Raw genomic sequence first — 15,892 nt, 5'->3', positions numbered from 1 at the left:
ATTAATATATCTGGTATTAATATATCTGGTAGGGGTCTTGCCTAATCCCAGCTACCCCTAAAAAAATTAAAAAAAATAAGATGATCCTAACCCTCATAGATCGGAGGGTTAGGATCTTCCTATGGAAATGATTTTTAGAGCAAAACCTATTTACGTTGTGGCCCAACAAATGGACGGTTTGGATCATCCTATGGAGTGGGCAATAGGCGTATATGTAAATAAAGTGGGTGGTTGTATCAAAACAAGGAAGGAGTGCGTAAATTAAGCAATCCTGCTCATGCACCGGGTATCCAGCATAATATCTTGCTGGTACTTTGCATCTGTGTATATAGTGTGAAAAAAGGCCAGCTAAATCGGGTTAAAATCTATGTTTAAAAAAAGAACCCGATTCTCACATACCAATTTGCGTTCCATCCCCCCTTTCTCTGTCTATCTTTCACAGCAGTACCTCATTTTGGTCTGGTGTGGTGGGTTATTTGGGGGTGGAATTTTAGAAGCTAGGGTTTGTCTTCTTTTGCGTTCAAAGCTAAGACCCCAATTCGGCTGCATGTTTATATAGTTGGATTTAATTTTTTTCGCGGGTTTGCACATACATTTTTCTCCTCATTCTTCTTCTTCTTCGATTTGTGCGTTGCTCTCTTTCTATGTGTGTGTGTGTGTGCTTGAGCCGTGCTTTTGTGCGTGTGTGTTAATTTTCAGTATCTCACTATTGTGTTATAATTTGTGTTGTATTTAGACTAGACATTTTTATTCATGGAAACATCTTGCGTTCCTAACATTTCTTTCCTCCATGTTTTCTGTAGGACGAAGCTTGCAATTGTGGAATCTTACATTTTAATATGTTAGGTTTTCTGCGTCTTGAATCATTAAAGGATAATTTGGTCGTTGCTTGATCTTGATAATAGCTAGTGGGAGAATATTCACCTTTGAACCATGCCATCTCTTCAGTTACTTCAGTTAACTGAGCATGGTCGGAGTTTATTGGCTTCTAGGAGGTATTTCCATTATTTACCAAATGGTTCTTTGCTTTGTTTTACTCATTGGACACATCATCTACATCTAATCGTTAGCCAGTATGGCTGATGACTCACTATTTGTGGGTGTGTTTGCATGCCTATGTATCAGCTGTTCTTTTATTAAATTATGATCATGGTTTAAAATTTCGGTTTCGGTTTCGGTTTCAAACATAGCCAAAACCAAAATAATTTCAAAAATTTCGGTAAATTTCGGAAAAAAGTAAATCCGAAAATTTTGGCCGAAATTTGGGACTCTGGCCGAAATTTCGTTTCGATCTTGACCAAAATCCGAAATTTCGGCGAAATTTAAAACCATGATTATGATTAAGTCCAATGTTGGCTAATTCTTCAAACATTAATCCATGTTAAAACAGATTCCTGGCTTGCAGTCAAATTGGACTTGGCAGTGGTTAACAGACTTATACAAATTGTCAATCTTGTTATAAATAACATGTTCAACATTAGATTTTGAAGCATGATCTGTGAATTACACAGCACATGATGAAAATTGTGAGCCGGAGAAAGATATTTTTTTTCATAAATTATCTCAATTAGCAAACAATTTGCACTAATGATGTGGTTGTAGATTGCTTTCTCTCTGTGTCAATCTTGGAGCTGGTTCCTGTCATGGAATATCTAACCATTCTTTGTGTGCTTTAGCAGTTCGATATCTTAATTATTATATAGGCTCTGAGGAATGTCACCTTGTTATTAATGCTTACAAGTGCACAGGTGTAGTTATTTATTTTTTAACATATTTAAACTTGTAATTTAAAAAAATGCACATAGTTTAAACTTTAAACAACCCCAAATGACATGTTTTGGAGCTTTTCGTCCCTTCTTGCCATGTGGGACTCATCTGCTGGCATCATAAGGACTCAGGTTGACATCATGCTGGCGTCAATGATTCTACCCCTTTAGGCCCAAATTCGAGAACCCCCCTCGTCTTCTTTCTTACACATATTTTTAGGGTTTTTGCTGACACTTTTTCATCATAATCCTTGGGTTGGAAGGAACTTGTCCTCGAGGTGTCATCTTCAAACTGAATCAAACTATTGAACATTATTGCGCCTCATTTCTTTAGTTGGCCATGTTCTATTTGTAAGAGGTCTTCCTTTCCCATTTAACAAGGTATCAACAAGATGTTATCCTTCAAAAAAAAAAAATGTATCAATAAGATGTTTTCCCATGGGATCGTATGACCTTTTTGTCGAGTATGTGAATTATATTTTCTTTTGGCTTCTTTAGAAGAGGGATGTGCACTTTGGCATTGGTTGCTGTATCATCACCTTAGAATTTGAAGAGATCAATGTAGGTGATATTTGATTGTCCTCTGGTAACTCTATGATGCAGGACAAAACCTAATTTAGGGAAAATCCTACACTCCTAATGTTAGAATTTTGCACGGAACAATCTTTTTCTGTTTGAGCTTGTTACTTGTCCCTGCTAAAAATATTTACCATCAAAGATACACCCCATAACAAGATCTCCTTATTTGGAAACTTGTGCTCTTTGATGTTGATTAGTAGCCTCTCGATACTTGTTGGTTGCCTCAATCTTTTAACACACTTGAGTCGTAATGTCATGGATTTGCCTATGAGAAGCATCGACATTCTCACTATCAGTGTCATGCAATGGGATAGGGACTAGGTCGAAATTTTTTTTAGGGCCTCTTCCATTTACAATCTCAAATGGTGACTTGCCCACAGTTTGAGGCAAACTCAGCTTAGAGAAGTGCCAAGTCCCATTGAATCTTCTTTTCTCCAACAATACTCAGAAATAGTTTTTCAAGGCTTCTATTCATTATTATTTTTTTAACTGTATTTTTTGTGGATGGTAGGCACTCGAATTTTGAAGCTTCGTTCCCATCTTCTTTCATAGAGTCCTCCAAGAATAGCTCATAAACTTCACATTCTAATCTGAAGTGTTAATTTTTTGAAGTCCATGAAGGCAACCCAACACAAAGTCCATGCTTAGATTTGCCATTACAAAAAAGGTTCTATTCGTAGATCTTCCCATGGAGCACTTGGAAATGGTAATCAGGTGTATAGACTGGTTTTTGGAGAGGAGGAGTGACCCTTCAAAACTTAGAAAATACAACGTTGATTTGCTTAGTGTGCGATATCTCTATAAATATGCGGCCAGTATTTCTTCTCGACTAATGCCAAAGTCCTATCATGGCTGAAATGTCCTTCCAAACCTCCACCATGAAGCTCGGTCATGATTGCTAAATGAATAGTCAGGCACACAAAGCTAGGCGCCTTGAAAGAGAAGTCCATCACGATGTAGAAACTCTCCCTTCGGATCAGTTCCCTTCAAGCAACATTGTAGTATGTTAGCGAACTTAAGGTAATCTTTGTAGAGGTCTTTGATGAAGTCAGATTGATACAGTACTGTCACGCTCCCAAGCCCTACACATACACACATAATCAATACACAAGTCTTAGGGGTGCGACATCGCCGTACACCTGCAAAGCAAGCTTCACAAGCATACAAGGCTAGCAAAGCAAATATCAAAACCATCTGCAATAATCCAAATAATCTAAATATCCAAATTCGAATGTCTTACATCCGTCCAATAATCAAATATCAATTCTTTTCCAATTCTCTCATCTAACTCGTAATCCTATAAAATCAAAGTACATAATCAAATGACATAGTCTCAGTATTCCTAAACAATACTCACTGTCTAAAGAATGAAAAGCACTAATAAGTAGAGATAGCCAGAAATCAAGATCACTCCTGCGCCTCCTCGCCGGTTCCACGAGGATCAAACTCTGAAAAATATTGAGATAACCACAGTCAGCTGAAAAGCTCAGTACATAATAACGCAGTACAAAGTGGGATCATTACATGCTACAAACGAAAGGTTCACAGCTAAATAGAGAGGGTATAAGCCACAAGTAAAGCGATCATCACAAGTTCAATAAGGAGGGAGCAAAGGTTCATAAGGGCACAAGTCTAGTATCACATCGAAGGTCACAATATTCAAAGGGGTCACTACAGGTAATTAATATGGTTATGATACCCCCCTGAGATCATCGACTTAGTCCAAAAAACAAGTTATTTTCACCCCGACTGCCCACGGGTCCACAAAGCGAGTTCTTGCTTACACTGACCGCCCACGGTGTCAGAACCAGAGAAGCAGGATTCGTACCCAGAGTTGGGGATTCGCGAATCCCCGAATCGTGAATCCGAACCGTGATTCGATTCGAATCCCCGATTCTGGGGAAACCCGATTCCCAATTTTGGGAACCCCGATTCCCAATTAATGAAATCCCCAATTCCCACTTTATAGGAACCCCGATTCCCAGGCGATTCCCTGCGAATCCCTAGCGAATCCCAACTCCCCACGACTCTCAGCGAATTCCCGGCGAATCCCAGACGATTCCCCGATGAATCCCCGGCGAATCCCCGTCGACTCTCTGGCAAACCCATGATTCCCGCTTTTGAATCCCGAATCGAATCCCGCTTTCGATTCCCGCCTTGGCAACCTTGGTCAGAACTAGTTCCTAGGCTCACATACCTGGGCCAACGTTTGTCCCCCATTGGTGGGATCACAGTTCACATATTGGCTAATGCCTATGCCCCACTGGTGGGGGTCTTTTCTGAGTTCACATAACCTAAGCCTCTCAATAGGTGTTCAAAGTTCACACAGTTCGAAAGAAGGTGTTCAAAGTTCAAGGCAAGTGTTTCAACTTGATTCCAAAATAATTTCACAATAAAGATAAATCAATATTCCAAGGGTTCATATATTTGAGAAAACAAAAGGGGTGAGCATGCAAGATCCAAAGTTTATCAATAGCTTCACAATTTGAAAAAGTTTGGGGTTCACAATCAACAATGTCATAGTATTCAAAAGGTAAATCGCAGCACTAAGGTAGTACGAAATTACCTACCTCAATACCGAATCACTTTCTTTATCCCTTTCCTTAGAGGTCAAATACCTATTTCAAATAGTTCATTCACATCACATAAAGGCCTAATAGCTAAGGCAAAACACACAAGATGAATTAGGAATTCCCAAAATAATTTACAATTTTCAGGTCATTGGCAGTCGACTGGGCTCCACCAGAGCCCAGTCGACTGGCCGAAGGCTACTGTCCCCATATAAAAAAAATCCCTCTTAGGCGATCCAGTCGATTGCCCCTCCATTACTGTTTCTCAGCGAAACATAGTTTTGGGCGCTCCAGTCGACTGCCCCTTAACTACTGTTTCGATGTAAAACATAGTTTTTGGGTGCGCCAGTCGACTGCCCCTGGAAAAACCGGTTTTACCCGATTTCGGGTTTAGGGGAAAAGCTGAACCATCTTTGGTAGATGATGAGTGGCTTTGACAATTTGGGGAAAAGCTGAACCATCTTTGGTAGATGATTATCACAAGCAAGTTCGGTTTTACTTTCGATGGGTGGTTTTCTTTGGATGTATTCAAGTTCTATGGTGTCATTGCTTAGAAAGATATTATGAGATCTGTGGAGAGCTTTCAGTCAGAGATTCGTTTTAGAGTGGGCTCAGAGTTGCAGATTCGCTTCTTGTAGGATTTATGGTGTGATGAGAGGTCACTGATGTATGATTATTCGGGTCTTTAAAGAGTTTGGTGGATCACATGGTCATCAAAAGGGGAATGTGGTTTGGAGGGTTCATTTCACAAGGAACTCTTTTGATAGGGAGCTCGACATAGTGGACGCTTTTATAATGAGATTGGATTTCAGACCTCATCAAAAGGATGGGTGAGGATAGACAGGCTTGGGTGAGCAGTACCAGTGAAATTCACTATCCGATCATTCTTTGATCATCTGGCCCTATTCACGTCTCCCTTTCTAGCTTGGAGCGTGAAATTTTTTCTCCTCTGTACCGTGTTTGTGCTTCTTGCTAGATTGCCTGGACAAGATTCTGATGATTGACTCTGTGTAATTGTGAAAACATTATCATCAATGAATGTTATATGTGTGGTGCAGCATGGTAGACAGTGGACCATCACTTCATCCATTCTAGCTTTGTCGGGGAGATATGGCTCTTCATTCTTGGTGTGCTTGGGGTGTTTTGGTCCTTCCCAATTCATATTGCGGATCTTGTCTGGGCTTGGGCTCTTGCGCCATGACCCATCAGGGGTAGATTGTTTTGGAGTTTATCTGTTCTGGCAGTCATGTGGTTGATTTTGAAGGAAATGAACAGAAGGATATTCAAGGGGTCCAACAGAGGCTTTCGTAGTATCCAACCAAAGGATCTCTCATGTGGTTCAATTGGTAGCTATTCATCCTGACTTTAGAGGTTTCTTGGAGTCTTCCATTCACTTCTTGTGGGATGTGATTCATCAAAGCACAATTCACGTTGATCTTTCAATGTCTAGATGATCCTCTCCCACCCTTGGGTTTGTCAAGTTGAACTTTGATGGTTCCAACTTGCGAAACCCAGACCTTGCTGGTATTGGAGGCCTTCTTTGTAGTTCTGAGAGTGTTGTCAGATGGGCTTACTCTATTCTGATGGGCAAAGCTGATTTTTAATGTGGTGGAAATTCTAGGTCTTTTGAGATGGATTCATCTTATGAACTCCTCCCTCCTTGAGATTTTGGTGCTGGAAGGGGATTCACTCAACATCATTCATACAGGGAAATATGAAAATGGGTTTCTACAGAAGAATTTCGATGCCACGGAGGAAATTTTGGAAAGGGTGGAAGGGGACACGACTTATTTTCGACAGGTCCTCCGCTCAATTAATAGTGAGGTGGATATGCTAGCTCATCCTAGGGTTGAGAGAGGGGATTTGGAGGTGATTGATCACCCCCTTGAACCTCCCGAATCACACCCCCCCTCGCGCCCTCCGCCATCCCCTAACTGGTCGTTTTACAGGGTGTCTCCCTTGACCAGATCGGTGCTGTTTTTCTTTTCGTTATTTAAAAGGTTCACCATTCAGGGGGAAAAAAAAGTTATTGGATGCAATCAATAAGAAGGAATCTATATTGATATTGACTCAAATTGGCCATTAAGCTTTATAAGATATAATATTGCTTCCTTTTACAAAAAATAAAAAAAAAGATACAATATTGCTTCTTTTTTTAATCGTTCTTTCTTACAAAAATGAAACAAAAAGAAGCCCTTTGATTTGTCATTTAAAGATAAGATATTTTTAATTCTAGCTCAAATCTAGGTTTGCATAAGGTTCATTCTCTCAAACAGTCGAGACCAATACTCACTAGAACTCTTTCCTCTGAAGTATTGATTATGCTTCTGGATATAGCTTATACCCAGTAACTAATGGGACATTTGCCTTTCTCCTTTACTGCTGCCCCCTTTACTAGAGATGGTTGTATGAGTTATAAATTAAGGGCAAGATTTTCTGCTCGTTTAATTTCAAGTCATGTATGCTTTGCATTAATAAGCGTTTAAGCATTGGAATGTTATGAAATTTGAACTCTGACCTAAACGCTACAAGCTTTCGAGCAAAACCACTAGCCCAAAGGTTCAACTTCAATTTTTTCCAATTGTTGGTGTGAAATATATTTATTTCTCTTTACCCTTTCCATCCATTCTAGGGCCCTTATGTGTTTGTTGTTCTTTAACAGGAAAACCTTGGCAGTAGCCACAAGCGTGTTAGTAGCTGGTGGAACTGTTGCATACATTCAGTCACGATTTCGAAACAGATCTGTTATGCCTGATGGTTCCGGGCATCATGTTGTAGCTGCTAATAATAAAGAAAAATTGAGCGTCAGATCAAAAAAGGGCGGGTTGAGATCTCTACATGTTCTAGCTGCAATCCTACTCTCTAAGATGGGCCAAATGGGTGTCAAGAATCTTCTAGCTTTGGTGGCTATTGCGGTGAGCATCTGGATGTTCATTTTGCTCAGTACAGATGTTTTGACGTACTTTTATTTTCTGTCATTCTCTTCATGGTTTTACTTGCAATGTACGTTTTACTCTGATATTCTAATTTCTATTGTCCATGCATGTGATCAGATAATGCTATTAAATCATTGGTTATATTAGTTTGGGAACAGTATATCCTCAGCACATTGACCTAGTTCATCACCATCAATACATTCGAAAGTGAAAGAGCTCTAGTTTTCTTTTCTCATGCAATTCTAATTAGGTATTGTTGTCCTCTTGTTTTTGCTACCATCCTACCACTAGGCTATCATGAAAATTTGACATGACTATGCCCCACTTGACTGTCACGAAAATTTGACATGAGCTTTATGCTCATGGGGTAGGACTATTTGATAGAAGTATGATGCTAGTGATGTGCAAAGGTGTAGGACACTTACATGGTGAACGCCCACATCACACTACTATGAACAGAGGGAACCCATGGAGCTAGAGCTCGATGTTCATTTGCAGTGCCAACAGTGATTCCCGGTAGAATGAAGCCTGTCAGACACATACATTTAGGAAATTGTGGCCTAAAAAGACAATGTTTCTGCAGTATTTCTATTTGCTATTGTTTATTTACACCATGTGGGCCAGTTTTGTCTGGTTGCATCATTGGTTGCTTATTTGTGCTATATGATTATTCCTCCCTCATTTCTCTCTGCACTTGTTTTAGCCATCATTCACTGATTCATTCTAGTGCAACCAAACCCATTTTCCAAAGCCTTATGGCTCTCAGTTGCACTAGTCTTAGCCATGTATGGTTTTCCGTTTGCTCTTTTTCTGAGTAATGGCTACTCAAAGGACCTGCAAAAACATATGGCATTGCAGTGACCTGAATGTGTGCAGGAGTGTGGCATGCATGTTTAGATGGAAACGTTATCAGCCTCTAGACTATTTGGGATATGAATTTGGTAGCAAGGTTGTGTATTGTGTACCATTGGGATTTTGAGTTAGATAAATTTGTTCACTTATAATAAAAATTCAACTTGTTATTTTCTTGAAAAAAATGCATGCAGAAGCTGTCATTTGTCATAACATATAATGATTTGGGTCTCCAAGCTTCACCTTTTGTGTTCCTATTTGACACCCACCAAAGTTTGATGCCATCAGAGTAATTGATTATTTTGGCCGACTTCCATATTTACAAGGGAAAAAGGAGGGAAAATACAGCAGAGCATGGTAGTCGGAGAACTCTCAGTTTGTTTGGGTCTCCAAGCTTCGAGCTCACAATCATTTTCCTCCTTAATATTTGTTGTCGGAGAACTCTCAGTTTGTTTGGGCAAGGTGGCGATCTTACTAGATCTCAGTGGGTTCCTCCCAGATCCCATTCAGGGTCACTGGGTAGTATTGAGGACAGGGAGACCAGAGCTAGACGACTAAAATTTGAGGGCAGAAGAATCCCTGGTCAAAGAGCCTCTGAATTTAATCGCCGATTGCCTTCCAATGGCAGTGACCAGATGTGTTCGAAATGCCAATCCAAAATTTTGGATCGCGAAACGCCTGTAGAAAATGTTCGGATCTTAAGTCCAAATTGGCCCCAGCCATGGTTTGGAGACCTAAAGCCGGCCCCTCTCAGGCTGATATTCATGCCGACCCCTTACCCCTTGAGATCCTAATTACATTGGTGGAGGAACGAAAGAGGTATTTAAAGAGTTGTCTCATTGGGAGCTTGAAATCGGCATCCTGGTTGCTGGAAGACCTATGGGAGGGGGCTAAAGGATGCTGGGGCTTGCCTGAGTTGCAGAAGCCCTTCTCTATTAATCGCAGGCGACTGCAATCCTCCAGTGTGGAGGTGACCTTTTGGGAGGATTTCTCTCTTCCCTTCAGCCTTGGTTCCTGACTTATAACATGGGACCCAGAACCATTAGGATCAGATTTTATGATATCTCTCTTCACGCCTGGTCAACTTCAACTGTGGAATACCTTGGGCAGCATCTGGGTCAGGTGATCCAAACCCAGCTCTCTGGTAATCATGATCACTGCATGTCCTTTGCATCAGCATTGTTATTAACTCCCTTGTGGAAATCTATACCTTCATCCATTAATCTAAGAGTGGAGTCCAGCATTTATTCTATTGGAGTTAAGATGTTCTCTGAGGATAGCATTAATAGTATGGCGGTATTGGTTATGGGGGAATCAAGCAGTAAAGATAATTTGGACGTTTGTGAGGGCAAGGAACAGATTTCCGGTGTCCAGCTGCCGGCAATGGCTGCCTCACCGGAAAAGGTGACAAGCACTAATCCCGATACCTGCGACCCTTTTAGGGAGCTGTTGGTGGGACCCGGTTTGAATTTTGAATTTCCCAAGTTTACTGCCATCACCTCATCTAGAATGTCAGAGAGTAGGAAAGCTGATGTGACTGCAAAGTGGGGTCAGGCTGAAAGTGGATTGACACAGAAAACATTAAATATAGTGTCTCTTGGCGAGCAAGGAAAGGCCTCTCGAAAAGATGTTGCTGACAGCTGTATTTTGACCTCGGCAAAGGAGAAAAAGGCTATAAAGATAAAAACTAGATTCAATAGTGACAACAATAAAAATTCTAAAGTCAAGCGCCTACATACAGGAAAAGTTAACGCACACCGTAGAAGTACTAACTCGGAAATACAGGTACTAGCTACTCGAGGTGGTCTTTCAGTGTTTACGAGAAAATTGAAAGGTATTGTTAGGGAAGAAAATCACAGGAGGAGACTAATTGTCGAGTCTCAGAACCTCCTCTAAAATTTCGACGCCATCGCTTCTCCAGCAATGTCAGGAAAAGAATCGGCTCATGATGGAAGCTCTCTGCCAATTCAGGGCTTCTCTGAGGATGGAGATATCGAACTGCTGAAAGACCTCCACTATAATGAAAAACTTGCTAGGAAGGAATCGCCCACCCCTTGTGAGACTTCTCTTAGCCCGCTAAAAAAGTGTTGAGCCCGGCTAAAGAAAAACTCTTCCTCCATCAATAGTCTTGATCTTAATTTGGAATTGACCAGTGATAAGGAACTGCACGTACCTCTCCTTGATCTTCCCATATTTAGTAAAGTTCTAGAAAAGGAAAGACGTACCCGATGGCGTCTTTTGGAGGAGGAAAGAAAAACTGTTATCAGAAACCTGGAAAACAATCGACCCAACCCGATTCCGGAGGCAGCTGCTGCCCCGACCATCTCAGGACAGATTGAAGATCTGTATACTGAGTAGCCCCAAGTCTCTAAGGACCCTAAAAGTAAGGCAAAGCAGGTTGATGATAGCTCTGAAGATTCTAGGAGTAGGGGATCATTCTCGGAAGAGTTCAATGATTTATTGTCGGTGGGGGACGTTTTTGGGATTACATATGTGGAAGAATTGGGGGCAACCAAAAAAATGTTTCTTGCAGTGAAGGCAAGAGATAAGGAAGAAAAAAAGGGAAAAGAAAAAGAAATTGAAAAGAAGAATGTAGTAGATGGTTAAATAAGTTAGTTTGAGAGATGGTGGCTCTGGTTGAAACTACAGGATTTGGGTTGTAGGATGGTAGTGAGTAATCCCCCCCCCCCCCCAACCATTCAAGGTATATATTGTTTAAAAGCAATGTGATTGCTAGTCGTCATCCAGGAGTTTTTTGACTTCCAATAGCTAAAGCTTGAGAGACTCGTTCTTTCGCATTCTTTTGCTAAGGTTATCTAGTCTGGATGCTTTAGATCTGCTGTCTCCCTTGAAATTCTATGATGAATCTAGAGCCTTAGAATTTCAGGTGGCACGTCTGCTGGTTCAGAATCTTGTAGCACTGGTAGTATTCTTGAATTCCAGCTTCCTATAATCTCAAGAAGTACTTACAAAAACTAGGATTATGTGCGGTCCTAAAAGGTACAGGAGAAAGGTTTGAGGAAAGGAATGAACAAACGTAGAGAGGAAAGGATTATGTGTACATTAGAATTATGTATAGCTAAAGGAATATGGGCATTATAATAGAGGACAGAATAGTTGAGTTTTGTAATCTCTTCTGGTTGCTTTGAATTGGCTTCGTGTATGCCCGTGCTAATTCACCTAAATATTTTGTAATTGCAGGATGGGACTCCTGGTCCTTAATGCTATTTGAATATTTATGAAATTTGTCATCTTTCAAAAAAAGAAAACTCAAACAGAAGAAAGAGAATTTGAAAAAAGAAGAAGTTAAAGCTCCAATCTTCAGCATGAAGAAAGATAAAGTTCCGAGCCCATATGATTTTCCTATGGCATTTTGCCAAAGGTATTGGGAGACAAATCATAGAGGATGTCATGACATTTATTCGGGAATTTCACAGTGGATGCACATTGGACAAAGATAACAACACTACCTTTATCACTCTCATACAGAAGAAGGGTTTTGAAACTAAAGGATTTTAGGTCTATTAGCTTAATTCATAGTGCATATAAAATCCTGGCCAAGTTTCTGGCAAGAAGAATCAAAGAGGCTATGGAAGGGATCAGTTCATAGTCCGAAGGAGCTTTTGGAAATGGCAGGCAAATTTTAGACGAAATTCTCGTAGCTAATGAGATCCTTGACACCGGGAAACGTGAAGGGGTGGAGGGAATTTTATGCAAGATTGATTTGGAGAAAGCATATGTGACGTAGGACCGGGAAGGGAAATAGAAGAAAGAGGATAAAAAGGAAGAAGAAGAGAAGATTAGAAGTAGAAGAGAAGAATTTAGGGAGTAGAATAAGAATAGGAGAAGATGAGAAGAGAGGGAGGAATAGAAGAAGAGAAGAGTAGAATAGAGGAAGAAAGAATTCTCGGGGAGTAGCTCTCAATTCAATAATCTCAATAATTCATTCAAAGTTAAGAATCCCTAATACATGAGGCCTTTATATAGGCAATTAAACAAAAATTCAATGAAAAATAAATTAATTCCTTAATTTTAAATAACATGGAAAATAAAAGCCTAGAAACTATATAGCATGGAAATAAAATCCTAAAAACTAAATAACATGTAAATAAATCCTAATATCTGCATCAATATGATCATGTAGGTTGGGAATTTATTAATTATATCTAAACAATGGGATTCAGTGAGAGATGAAGGGGATGGATTAAAGAATGCATTTCAACATCAAAGTTTTCAATGATGGTAAATAGTGCTCCAGTTGGCTTCTATCAAAGTTTGAGAGGCATTAGACAAGGTGATCCATTGTCTCCCTAGTTATTTATCTTGGTGACAGAAACTATCAGCCTACTATTATCCAAAGCGGAGGAAATCGATTTTATTGAGGGTCCTAAACCTTGCAGGAATGCTTGCTACATAACCCATCTTCAGTGTGCGGATGATCTCCTCTTCTTCCTCAATAAAAATATTGAGAAAATGATGAACTTGAAGAGAATTTTCAGATGGTATGAGGTGATCTTTGGGATAAATGTTAACCTTGCCAAGAGCTCAACATTAGGTATAAATATAGAGGATTAGGGCATGCTAGAAGCTTGGAACATTCTAAGGCTCTAGGGTACAGAAAAGAGGAGTTTCCCATCACATATCTTGATTTGCCTCTGCGCTACGGATTACCTTCCGCACATCTTTGGATCTAGTAGTGGAAGATTCGAAAGAAAGCTAGCATCTTGGAAGTAGAAATATTTGTCTTATGAGGGAAGAATTACTCTTATTAAGGCAGCTTTGGAAAACCTTCCGGTTTACTATATGTCCCTTTTCACGATCCTTGCGAAGGTGGCAAAAAAAAAGAAAAAAGAAAAATAATAAAGTGACTTCTTATGGGAAGGAGGTGAATTCAACAAGAAAATCAAACATCTTATATGTTGGAAGAAGGTAAGCAGGCTAACGAAGCAGCGTGGTCCTGGAATTGGAAGAGAGTGATTGCGAAATAAAGCGATATTGGACAACTAGTTATGGGGATATGGTGAGGAGAAGAAGCGCATTGACATAAAATCATTGGGGATAAATATGGGAGGGGTTGGGGGGATTGGGAGTTTAGGAACCCGTCTATAGGCAAAGGTTCGGATGCATGGAAGTCTATTTGTTGTCCTAGGGCATCCTTTGTGCCCCTAATTAGATTTAGTGTGGGGAGAGGGGAGGGAACTAGATTCTGTGCAGATCTATGGCTAGGTGAGCCCTGCTTGTGCCATGCATTTCCGAACTTATTTGTAGTGGATCATTAGGCTTAGGCGCTATGATTCAGCCGACACTTTGAATTTATTTCTAACTAACGTGTCGTGTAGTGTCAGGATTAATGTAGGCGTGTCGACACATTTTTGTACCATGTCAAGTGTCTTTAACTAATATTTGTTGTTATATCCCCTCTCCTAAACCTAAAACCCTCAACAAATTCTTATTCTGAAATTATATTCATCGTATCCTATTAGTTTTTCTTATCCCTGTTTCTGGTTTATCTGTGTCCTCGTTTCTAAATTCTGAAGGTTTTCTGTGTCTGACACTTCTTGTCCGTGTCCGTGTCGATACGCGACACCCTTGTCCGTATCCACAAATCATAGTTAGGCGTAACTTTAAGGATAGTGAAGTTGGTAGCCTTCCATTTTTATTAGGTCTCATTTATTCTTCCTATTGTTCCCCTTTTATTAAGGGCAAAATAGTGCGGATTCCAGTTAATCAGGGCTCCTTTTCGGTTCATTAATTTTTATAGCATGGCTAAGAAGGATACGAAAGAATCAAGGTGCTCAAGACTTTCGAAATTGATTGCGCCCCCTTGGGTGACGGCTTTTGCATGGACGGTGGTGAAAGAAAAGATCAACATTTGTAACCAGTACAGAAAAAGGAAATGTTGTCTTGCCTGTTTGTGCATTCTCTGTAAGAAAAGTGGTGGAGTCTATAGATCTTCCCATGGTTAATTGGCCTGACTCACTAACTTTTGGTGGCAACACATCATCATCTCAATTGGTATGTCTTGGGTATTTCAAATTTTCAATGATCAATCAAGAATATTATTCTCCATTGGGGTGGCAAACCTTTTGGTAGATCAGGTAGAGTTCTTTGGTACCAATCTCTTGCATACTCTGGTGGTTTGAGGCCATAAAAAAAGCCGTATGCCATGAGGTGTGGGGTTCATGATTGGTAGATAATTATGAGGTAGAGTTCTTTGTAGATTGGTATCGTATGTGGTGATATGGAATATATTGGAGTTAAATAGCCACATCTTTAAAGAAAATAGGAGAATATTAGGAAGGATACTGCTAGATTTCAAGATAGATCTCATCTTTTGGGCAAGGAAGGCAAGATTTTACATTACATAGTATATCTTGAGAAATTGGACCATAATACAAGAACAAATGTTAATAATAAAGCTACCCTAAAGTGGTGTCCGCGGTCTAATTGTTGAATTAGTTGAAGGGATTCTTCTAATGCTATTGGGTGGGCGAAAAAAATCCGCTGGCCATGGAAACTAATTGGAATTATAGTGGAAATCAGAGATATGTTCCAACATTAACCCAAAACTTTAGCATAGAGTGAGATATACCAATGGACAAGCGTACACGTTGGCTTAAGAAGGAGCGGAGTTGGCGAATTTGATCATCATCAAACCCAGTTCTATTGAACAATTTGGGGCGACATCTTAGATTACTGTGGGTGGGATCAATTGGGGTGCCTTCTGTATTTTTTTGGGACTTCTCATTCCATGCATGCTTATTTTGCAGTCTTGCTGAACTTTGGTTTTTTACGCAATAAATGCGTTATTTTTCAAAAAAGAAAAAAAAAAAAAATCCTTGAAAACAATTTTTTTTTTGGAATGCCGATTATTTACGCAAAAGGATCTGATATTTACCACCCATCATTTTGGTATTTGGTAGTTGGTACACCCGTCCTGGACACCCAATTAAGAATTATAACTGCCAGTGCCCAGTTAAGAATTATAACTGCCAGTGTAAAGAAAATTCAATAATAAAGAGTAGGTACCTTTTATTGGAACAAAATGGTTACAAGTATCTGATCTCTTTCGAAATCTGTGGTGGATTCACCCCTAGAACCTATTTTATGCTTTTTTTTAATAACATGCGCTGTCGTAGATGCATTATTTGATTTTAAAGTTTGAACTGTACTTCAATTTCTTGCATGA

The 15,892-nt window shown here is 39.9% G+C and overlaps 1 protein-coding gene across 1 annotated transcript in view; it reads left to right on the top strand.

The window, feature by feature from the left end:
• Positions 1-283: 283 nt before the first annotated feature.
• LOC143880688 (ABC transporter D family member 1-like) overlaps positions 284-15,892 on the top strand; it is a 135,078-nt gene continuing 119,469 nt past the window's right edge. The window contains exons 1-3 of the mRNA XM_077383679.1: positions 284-581; positions 804-995; positions 7,578-7,830. Of these exons, the coding sequence (XP_077239794.1) occupies positions 934-995; positions 7,578-7,830 (315 nt within the window). The 5' untranslated portion in view covers positions 284-581; positions 804-933. The remainder of the gene's footprint in view (positions 582-803; positions 996-7,577; positions 7,831-15,892) is intronic.

Source organism: Tasmannia lanceolata, unplaced genomic scaffold (assembly GCF_043159265.1).
Source record: "Tasmannia lanceolata isolate RefF3 unplaced genomic scaffold, GAP_Taslan_0.1 ptg000002l, whole genome shotgun sequence".
Lineage (NCBI taxonomy): Eukaryota > Viridiplantae > Streptophyta > Magnoliopsida > Canellales > Winteraceae > Tasmannia > Tasmannia lanceolata.
This window is presented reverse-complemented; position numbering and strand designations above follow the sequence as displayed.